This window comes from Rhea pennata, chromosome Z (assembly GCF_028389875.1).
Source record: "Rhea pennata isolate bPtePen1 chromosome Z, bPtePen1.pri, whole genome shotgun sequence".
NCBI lineage: Eukaryota > Metazoa > Chordata > Aves > Rheiformes > Rheidae > Rhea > Rhea pennata.
In genome coordinates, this window is record NC_084702.1 from 8,275,267 (window position 1) to 8,286,184 (window position 10,918).

At 46.4% G+C, this 10,918-nt stretch overlaps 1 protein-coding gene across 1 annotated transcript; it reads right to left on the reverse strand.

Annotated features, from left to right (window-relative positions):
- Positions 1-3,031: 3,031 nt before the first annotated feature.
- Positions 3,032-10,918, reverse strand: DMRT3 (doublesex and mab-3 related transcription factor 3). Its single transcript, XM_062599500.1, has 3 exons — positions 10,501-10,918; positions 5,114-5,128; positions 3,032-4,155 (listed from the first exon to the last, which is right to left on the reverse strand). The coding sequence occupies exons 1-3, from the start codon at positions 10,916-10,918 to the stop codon at positions 3,191-3,193; spliced, it is 1,398 nt and encodes a 465-aa protein (XP_062455484.1). The 3' UTR covers positions 3,032-3,190.

A 10,918-nucleotide genomic window follows, 5' to 3' on the forward strand; every position in this document is an offset into this window, starting at 1 on the left:
AAGCCCATGTGCTTTCCTACCCAAAGTCATGCTTTCCTGCAGGGTTTCTGGGTACCAGTATCACCCATTACACCCCATTACCAGCCAGTGGGTCTGGTGTAGCAGAGCAGCATGGAGGAGGACCAAGTGCCGAGGCACCTGCAACCCCTGTGGGAAATGGCTTGCACCCTGCCAGATGTCCACCTCAGACAGGACTCCAGGTCCCATGCAAGGATGGGCTTAGGACAGCATGGCAGCAGCAGCGTGGCTGGCTTGGAGAAGTCACAGCTGGCAGCCTTGTGCGATGATCGGTCCCATCTCCATGACTAATGGTTACAGAATAAATCAAAGTTGTTCTCATACCTGTGTAGAACGGAAAGCTGGTGTAGTCAATGACCACCAAGAACCTCAGTGGGGATCCACTTGCATTTTCGCAGCATTGTGATACTGCCAGCACTGAGGACGAGGAGTCTGGTTGAAACTTCTAAACGTTAAATTGGTGTATACACCCCTGTGACCTGTTATAACTGGGAATCTTGCTACAAGGCAAGTACAAGTTAAAAATGACATTCTTACCTAGTGCCAGCTTGGAAACAGAGCTAGGCAAATATGAATTTCAACAAAACTGTTTCAGGTCAGTCCAAATTCATTTTTTAAAGAAAATTCTAGGCAACTATAACATTGTATAAATTATTTGTGATCAGATAGAAATGCTTTGTTCAGCCTCAAAAGTTGAAGTTTTGAATTTGAACATTTTTAGGTATATTTTACTTTTTTAAAAAAAGAAGGGAAATGTAAACATAGTCAAAATAAATTTTCAAACTCTGGAAAATTCTTGTTTTAGCTTGTTTGCTTTTTTAGAAAACAGTTCATCAGAACAGACCAAATTCAAAACGCATTCTACTAATTTTTTCATCAAAAATCTTTAGCAGAAGAGCAGGTTACCCCAATTCAGTCATAGTTCACCTTTCTTTGAAAGGTATGTCCATACTACAAGATGTCAGAATTCTGTTCTTCAGAAATCCTTAGACCATAGTGTGTACGGACACCATGAGCTACCACAATTGCCCCATTTTGGTCTTTGTCATGGAAATTACTCACTCTCTGTAGCAAAAATAAATAAAATAAAATAAAATAAAATAAAATAAAATAAAATAAAATAAAATAAAATAGATAAAAAAGATTCATACTACTGATTTTCCTGTTAATAGTTCTTTCATTCAACCAGCAGAGAGGCCTGTGCAAAGGTCCCTGCTGCAGAGAATTCTCTCCTTGGTGCTTCACACAAAACCAGAGCTGCTCATCCTTTCTGTTCTCACCTTGCTCTTAACATTCAATTTCTCCATAACACTGAAGCATAGCATTTCGCTACTTCATGCCTTAATGTTTGCAGGATCAGGTCTAATTTAACAATCACTTTTCTCTCTGGAAAACCTTGAAGACAAATTTGTTTGCAAGTGCCCTATGAATGCAAGCAAATCTGTCAGTCCAAAACAATAATTTCATATTCATGAAAATTCCAGGTGTTTTCATGTTTGCATTTCCATAAGGGAAACTGTTTATCCTTCTCTCCCACAGTTTTATGACTTTACTTTCTGAGATTGCCAATAAATTGTCTTTCTAAACAGGTTGGAGAATTAGGCAAAAATGTATCTCGCTGAGCATCTATGCCCCAGGGAAAATAAAACCAAATACAATATTATCAAATACAAAATAAGAAATGCCAAGAGTGAACATAGGCATTCATACTGGCAATTACATCAGATAATAAGTATGATATACGTTATGATTTTAAAGCCCATCTGCTTTCAAGTCCAAGTTCAGAGGGATCTTGACTGATTTTGAGGGTGGGACTACTATGAAAGGCCTGCCAGGCATTTCACCTGCATTCAGAGAAGTATTTTGGTCAAGCAAATGTGGTCACCTGTGAAAGATCAAAATAAAAAGACACTAAAACCTCAGCAAACTTCTAAGCAGATGATCAATTTAGCAGCATTCCTCATCAGAAGCAATTCCTAAAGTTACTCTGACACGTGTAAGCAGCAGAATCAATGCATGCAAACATGCAATAAATTGTTCAAAACATTATTTTTCCAGATTTAGGAAAGTTGCCATTTGGCTAAACAGTATTTTAAAGAAATGCCTTCTATTACATCCTATCTCCTTTTTCTACTTCTACAGTACATGAAAAAAGATACTGCTGAAGCATCATAACAGACTTTATCTGTTTGCTCTGACTGCAACAAGCTCCACTTTACTCAGTTGAGCTTGAAAGACTCTGTAAGCCATGTCCAAGAGACCGTAGCCTCCCTGATGACTACATCTGCCTACTCTCAATTGCTAGCCGCAAGGCAGGGAAGCAGAACCTGAAGTAGGAAAAATAGGCTTCCCTTGACTGCAATTGCTAGAACTGGACATTTTAACTCCAGCCAAGGATTAACCAGCCCTCTATCTTCAGAAATGTTCTTTGCCCTAGTACAAATGACATAAACCAAGATCATCGTCTTATTTTTCTAGAGTCTCTAGCATGCTACATTAACCTGACAATGTTTAATCTTGTGTTCATTCCACAATACATTTCATGCAATTCACAGCTGTAATTGGTTTTACACCAACATTACACGTTTCAACCTAGCCATGTGAAAAGAATAACTCTTAATATTATTTCCCTAAAAAGTGTTCAAGCTCAAGCAGCACGGAAGCAGTTCATGCTAGGTTCATGTGCATCTTTCTTTTGCCTTTTCTTTTAATGTAAGGATGATTATTGGCATAAGACAATAAGATCCCTGTTTTAGTCCATTTGCATTTGAGATGCTTTTGTTTGATTTCTTATGTCCTGAGGGGTTCCCTCTAATAAAACAGCATTCAAGTATTCTAGTTTAACATCCCCATTTTTCTGAGTTATGGTAAAGGAGACCTTCAGCTTCTGTTTCTGTTATGAATCTTCCAGAGTCCCATAACTGATAGCATGAGGGTCTTCCTTTGTAATATACACTCAGCACTAATACCATAGAGCATTGCTATTTGGCATTATCCAGTGAAGTGCAAGAAATTAAATAAGTTATGTTTTTATTGCTACAGTACAATACCAAGCAGATTTACTTTTTAATACAATTGCAAGGATTTTGTAGAGAATGTGTGCCTCCTCTAAGGGCCTAGTAGTTCAGCTGCACTGCAAATATCACTTAGCTATCACATGCCCAATATCAGTCTAAGAAGATGTGTTGAGTATTCTCGAGTCAGAAGAATCAGACCTTTCATCATACTCATCTTCTGTATAAATAGGTTGCTTGGACACAATAGGACATCCGTCATCAGGGATGGAGATCCTAGGATCTTCTGAGGAGCGAGAAGGAAGGACAGGAGAACTTCGGAACACGCTGGTGGAGTTGCTGGAGAAAGGGCTGACATACTGGGACCGCAGCTGGTACTGCTGCTGCAGCGTCATGGTGTTCCACAGGGTGACATCATTTGGCAGGAAAGGGCTAGACTGATTTCTGGCCAAAGTGTTCCTCAGCATCAGGGGGTAGCGCGGGGGCTGAGGAAAAGGATGCTGCAAAGGTACAGCCAGAGGATTTGGCATAACATTGGTGGAATCAGTGGAGAACCTCAGTGTGTCGGGAACCCTGAAGGCCGAGCCCACAGACCACTTGGAGGAGGAAATAGGATATGAACTCAGCGTGTGCTCAAAAATGTGCCCGTTTGCAGGTAAAACAAGGCCATCAGACTCTGCAGCGTTTCTCTCTCCACTAGCTACCGAGGACCGACTGGATAACAGAACTTCAACGGCACTCACCAGGTCGCCGCCGCACCCCTTCAGGATCAGCTCGAGCACAGTTGGCTTTTGGTTCGGGAAGATCTTTTTCAACACTTCGAGCGGAGGCCTGTTGGCTTTCAAACTGAAAGGTAAGGAAACTGTCCCAGAGGGACCTTCTATCAGGAGATGGTTCTGCTCTGGGTGGTACTTGGGGCTGTCTGGACGGCTCTCTCCACTTCCGCTGTTTTTCTGAACTGCATAACCAACTTCATCCACTGAAACGATTTCAGGGCTCTCAGGGGTAAAGCAGCTTTTGGCTTTATTCATGTCTGGGGAACTCCTTTGGTCTGTGTCTTTGTCACTGTAGGTCTCGGCATTGTCTGCTCCACTGGCATCACCCAGCCGCTCCTCATTCATATCTGCAAAGAGAAAGCAAAAGAGTTACCACCGCAGTGAGGCCAAAAGCTTTTATGGGCTTTTGAGGACACATGTTTCTTAAAGTGAACAAAGCAAGACCCTAGAGAGAAAGAGAAAGAGAAAAAAAAAAAAGGGGGAAGAAAGGAAGAAAGGAAGAAAGGAAAGAAGGAAGGAAGGAAGGAAGATAGAAAGAAAAAAGCCGTTTTCATGGAAATTCTGCTAAATTTATTTATTTTCACATCATCTTTGCATCTTGAGAATAAGACAACAAAAGAGTAACATAACATGGTCTAGGCTGCTTATTATGATGTCTTAAAGATGTCTGTCTCATTCTCCAATGTATAACAAGAAAAGAGGTAGTGGCCCCTTTTTTGAGGGGGGAGTCTCAAATACACTAGACCAATCCTCCCTAACTGACTATAAGCTAGGAACACACCACCCACATGCATGCTTTTTCAGAGGAACTTCAGCTCTCTCAAATCAAAATTCCTTCCTGGCACAATCTCATTCCTGCTTTCTCACTGACTGTGGGCTGAAGACAACCAGAGGGCACTTGGCAGATCAAAATTTTCTCTGTAAGTCCAATAGCATTGGTGAGGCCACTCCATGATGACTAGTGACTGGCTCAAGGTTACAAGAGTCTTCAAATATATCAATATATTCAGATTCTGGTTCTGGAGAAACTACATCTTTCCCCAGCAAGTGCCACAGGCTTTTCTTCCAAACCGCTGAGCACAGTTGATACCCTGGCCTGTTAGAGCACAGAACCTAGAAAAACTGGTGTAGAAGGGACCTCTGGATGGCATCTGATCCAACCTCCTCTTCAAAGCAGTGCTAAGCTCAAAACTAGAGCAGATTGCCCAAGTCTCTGCCCCACCAAGTTTTAAATATTTCCAAAGACGGAAGCTCCACAACCTGTCTCAGCACTTGTTCCAGGTACCTTGATTTTGCATGCTAAACCGGGAAGAGCAAGAGCTGAGCACAAGGCTGAAAGTCAACCCTTTTGGCTCCTGGTGGACACTCAAAAACGGTGATACTCCAAACCTCTGGTCAACAACAACAACATCTTGCAACATTTTGAAATAACATTGCTTGTTAGAAGGAAAAAGAGCTGTTTTCACAGTTTACGCAGGGGGGGAATGGGGGTGACATATCTTGCTTGAGAGTATTCACAGTCCGTGTGGGTGCTGCTCCCTTGACCTCCCTCAGCAGCACCGTACCAAACTCCCTGTGAAGCATCGATGTCTGGGGAAAGATGCACTGTTCAAGCTGAGGTGGACAGAGCTGGCTCTAACTCGTGTATGGGGCAGTGCCGTAAAGAAATGTGAGCTCCTGACAGAGCACAGCCCAGCAGTCACTGTGGCATGGACACGACCGGCACCAGGCAGAAGCGCTGGGCCACCCTAACGAGCTGCAGGACGCTGCTGATCCAGGCACAGAAGGTGAGGATGGGAGTGGGACTGGGGAAGACGGACACTCTTCTGAAAATCTTGCCCTCCTCTTTTAGCTGGATTACCCATGTTGTTTTTGCATTGCTTGTGTTCCATGTCCAGCACAAACAAGGGAAGCAATAACCTTTCCTGTCGGTATATTGTAAAGAGGACAATGCACATAGACACTTATCTATATGCTTGGAGCATCACTCATGCTGTAGCAGCAGAAAGGAAATACAGGAAACTTTTGCTAGTAAACTGCTAACATGTGTCTCCATTTGCAGGAATTATAACACCTGGGTATAGCTCAGTCAGTATTTGAAATAAAAAAATATGAATATCACACTATCTTTCCTGTCTAATCCTTTCTTTCATGTATTCATAAGAGCATGTTTATTACAAAAGACATGATGCTAAGAATAATTTTCAACCGAGTGAAGAGACAATTTATACACAGAAGGATTGCAGGGCAGTCCAGAGGACAACAAACTACCTCTATCTCTGCACTGCTGGTGGTAGATAGACATTTAAGGGAGACAATGTTCCCAACTCCAACATAAAAAGATTGCACTGTTGTACCCAATATTACCAAACAAACCACATGCAGATTTCAAAACAACTATGCATCTTCAGTATATATATTTTAATTGCTAATAACAAACACTACTGGGGAGAAAATACATGTTGAAAATGAAATTAGCTTAGGGGAAAATATAGCCCTGATCCTGAGTAATGATTGCTTTCAATAGAAGTATCCTTATAAGGTTTGTCTAAAAAATTTCTTCAAATTCAGCCTAGGAAGTTTGTATTGTTGGCACCATGGGATTGCACGGATGCTTACTCTGCACCTTGCAATGGGACAATTTACATGCACAGACAGAGTATAACAGTGCATCTCACCAGACTTACGGACTCACAGGGCAAAATCCACAAAAACGAGATTTCAGTGATTTAAATAAAATGCTGTTCTTAATAAAAGGGGGATCATCCCCTATTGGTAAGCTTTTAATTTGGATCCTGTTACAATTTTCTTCCTCTTTCTGACAGAATTATTCGCTGCCAGAAAAGCTTGAGCTTTTCTCTCCGCACACTTCAGCTCAAGGCTGCTGCTCTCCGAGGCATTGCACAAGCAGCCCGGTGCCTCAGACTGGTGTTTCAGGAGGATCAGCTGGCAGCTGCCTGACAGGTTTCTGCTGCTTTCCTGCCTGGCTGGTAATGTTTTGACTGTACATTCCTCACCTCAGTATCACTTCCCTTGCCATGTCCACAGTGCAAGCAGTCCTAAGCAGAAAGTATTTTCTGGAGATGGTTCAGTGTTTTTCACTGAAATTGCCATGATTAGAATTCTCTTATTTATTTATGGTTTTGGTTTTTGGTTTTTTTGTTTTTTTTCCCCACAGGCACAAAATAGGAATCATTAGATAACCTGTAGGAAGATGCAGTACAAATGCTGAAACATGAGTTCTGAAATACAGAAATAGCAGAATATGCAGAATAACCATAGGAAGTGCATAAAGCTTTTATTAACTCCAAATATCTGTATTTTCAGACATAAAAATATTTGTTTCACTAAACGAGAATATATACCTCACTGCTCTTAGCCAAATGTATCTTTTGCACTACTCATAGCCTTCACATGAAGATGTGCTAGTTTTTCCAGAAATAAATGTTACTTTTGGAAGACTTATTTATGCTTTTTGGTAACAGCAATTTCAAACTTCCTGCATCCAGTATTCGTTTTGCTGGCCCTGAGGAGACTAGGGAAATTTTCTCCTTGTTGATAAAAATGGTGGAGAATTTCATAAAATAATATGCGTACAGAGACAGACACATACACAGCTCTACAGCAGTACTTGCAAATACAGATACACATGAAACAATACGGTGGGATAACCATGTGTGTATTTACCATAAAATCTAAACTAATATATGCTATACACTATGACTTCAGAGCAATGTACATTTCATTTTTTCCTTGCTTCTTCATACTGTATTAAGGAACATGAGGCAAACGCTCAAATAGGTCAAATAAAGTAGGAGGGGTGAGAGAGAAAGAGGCTGTTCTCCTCAAATTAATAACTTCTCTGGAAAACTTCATCTAATACTTTGGATCCAGATTTGCTTCCTTAACAGTCCCACCGCTGACTGTGTGTGAAAACAGCTGTGCACTCAGATCGTTAGGAGAGCTTTTCCTCTCATCCAGAATTTCTTGGATTTCAAGTACATCTGCTTTTTCCATATTTCTATTACTAGCATGGACTGACACCAGAAATATTAGAAAGCCACATAAAGTTGAGGTTGCACAAAGCTTACGAGTTAAAAACAAAACAAAAAAACACATATCACTGTAGACTTTCCTCCCAGTATTCAAGGCTAATGACTGTTTCCAGACTGACACAGAGACTGCTGTGCTGCGTCAGGAAGTTGGAACTGAAATTAACAAAAGACTCAGTGTAGCATTATATTAATTAACAGCCTTGGTAACTACTACTAAGAGAAATATGACGTGTTTAAAATATAGGAACATAACATTAAGAGGAAAGATTATTCTAGGGTAGCACAGGAAGATACAGGTAGTAATTTCTCGGTGCTGTGTTGGCACAGAGTACAACTTTCTGGCTGTCCCACCGTCGGAAAATGACCTGTTCTGGTGATCAGATGCTACTTAAAGTAAACATATCTGATCCTACCTTCCATCAGGAAATTTCTCTCTCGCACTGGGTAATCTTCCAAGAGATTAGTGTCCTGGATCTAGAAACAGGGTGGGCTGGGGAGAGCATATAATTACATTTTGTATTCTAATCACGTTTTTAGTACAGGCAGCTGGAGGAGAGGGAAGAGAGAGAGAGGCCGGTCGCAGCACTCGCTCGGCTGGGAAATAAACGGCTTATCGGGGTAACCGGCCTTTGGCGGCAGGTAGCAAGTGCTGCGGAGAGGGTGCCGCCAGGAGATAATTTTACGTCCTGCTCCCTCTCTCCTAAAACAGGGAAAACAAGCTTCCCCAGGAATACGGGCTTCCACGCCCGGGGATGGCGCAGATGAGGTCTGCGGCCGAAGTTTTCCCTTTAAGCACCGGCGACGCCGGGTGCCGGGGACGCAACCCACGCGGCGCGCAGCGCAGGGGCTCCGGGCTGCGCCGGGTAGCGCGGCTCTCCGCGCCCCGCGTGGGGCGCCACGGGTGTCTTTGCGCAGGACGTGTCACGCTCCCCGCGCACTGGGGAGCTTGATTTATGCACACCTATTCCTTTTTTCTCTCCCTCCCACCCGCCCCCCCCTTTTTTTTTCTTTCCGCCCGTAAAGCTGTTAGTAGAAAGTGCTGACTGGCTGGCAGGAAAGAATTTCTCATCAATACACTTTGATTGTATTTTGCAAACAAAATGCCTGTTGCTTGGAAACATTTCACTTGAGCCTGACCTTCCCCAAAAGTTATTGCTATCAGATTCGATTTACACTGTCCTCCCGTGATTACTGTAATCTTTTAAGCTGGGAAGTTCATATATCAAGGAGAAGAAAAGTTGGGCGTGCAAGTCAATACCGTTCCTATCCGCCAGATTTATATCCTCCTGGCGGAGTTTATTAGTTTCACTTTCTGGAAGGAGCCAAGCTGGCTTTCTTTTTTATTTTTATTGTTCTCCTTTCTTTGCTTGTTTCGTTGTTGTTGTTGTGTTGTTTTGTTATGTTTTTCCTTCGGCGTTTCCCCCACGCATCCGCCCCTGCCCCTAGTGTTTCCCCTTCCGCCCCGCTGCCTTGAGCCCCGGCCGGCTGCACCCAGACGGAAATCTGGGGGGTGGAGGAGGGCCCTGAAGTCTCGGCTCTCGGGGACTGCGGGAGGAAACCCACCCGCCGCCTGTGCATTTTGCCGCCGGGGCAGAGGGGCTGGGGACAGGGATCCCCGCAGAAGAAGCGGGCCCCAGGGCACCGGCAGACCCACGACAGGGGCGCAACCCGCCGGCCCCAGCAAGCCGTGGGGCGCAGAGCCGAGCTAAAATTTCGCTGAAATCGCGGCTTCTCTGCGGAATAGTCTCTTACCGGGCTGGCTGGGGACGCGCGATGAGGGTAACCCCGGCCGGGCCATCGGTGGAACATTTTAATTTCGCGCTTAAGTGTTGAGTGGAGCAAGGGTAGGCTGTTTAGCGTGCGTTTTTCTGTTCAGACGTATCTGCGTGCCTCACTTGTAATGTGTTTCCTCCGTCAGTCTTGGGCTGCCTCCACGGCGGAGCGGCACGTACCCTGGGCGCCCTGAGCAGCGGGTCTGGGGCTCAGTTTCACCGACTTGGCAAAAGCCGCGGTGGGTCCGGCCGCGAAGGACGCCGCTGGGCGAGGGGGAGGGAAAAGACTCCGCATTTTTTGCTGCTAGCCGGAATCCGAAATAAACGGTTTGTCCCCGTTTTATCCGATGCCCGGCTTCATGTTCCGCTCTTCCGGAAGAAACTGCGCGGCTCGTACCCTGCTTTTGCGGCGAAACCGCCCTGTCCCCAGCCCGAGGCGCAGCCGAGGTGAAGCCCAGCGGCTTCCTCCGACGGCGGTGCACGACCGCCCGTCCCGCGCGGGGCGGGGAAAAGTTGCTTCCCGGAGGGCTGGAGGCGAAGCTGAACCGGGCACGGCGCTGGGGGCCGCGGCGAGCGCCAGCGGCTCCACGCGGGAGCGCGCTGCGGGCTGCAGGCGGGCGTGGCCCCTCCAGCGGGGAAAGCCCGTGCCCCCCTGCCGCTCCCCGAGGGGGCTCTGCGGCCCCTCTCTTTTTTTTAAAGCCTGGTCGGAAATCATCCGCGCTCGCCGAGCCGGAGGAAGGTGCCAGCGCTTTCTCTCTTCCCGTTTCCCACGATGCCGCTTTCCCCCGCCCCGCAGCCCCCTGGCCCCCCGACAGCGGGCGGCGCCCGGCTCCGCCCGCTCTCCCGGCGCCCAGCCCGGCCTCACCTGCCTTGGGGAGCGGCCCCGGGGGCTGCTCGGCGGCCCAGCGCAGGGCGGCGGCGGCGGCCAGCTCGGCGGGGGCCCGCGGCGGCGGCGGCGGCGGCGGCGGCGCGGGGCCGTCGGCGCTGCCGGGCGGCGCCGGGAGGGCACGCAGCGAGTCGGGGAGGAGGCTCTCGAGGCTCTCGTTGGCCTGCTGCCGGCGCAGAGCCACCTGCGCAGCCATCACCCGCTGCCGCTCGATGATGAGAATGCACTTCTCGCAGGTGCAGTCCTTGAAGCGGCAGTAGCGCTTGTGGCCCTTCAGCCACGACAGCACGCCGTGGTTGCGGCACCGGGCGCACTTGGGCGTCCGCTGCAGCGGCGCCCGCGGCGGCTGCGACACCGGGCCGCCCATGTAGAGGTACGGGGAGCCGTAGCCGTTCAT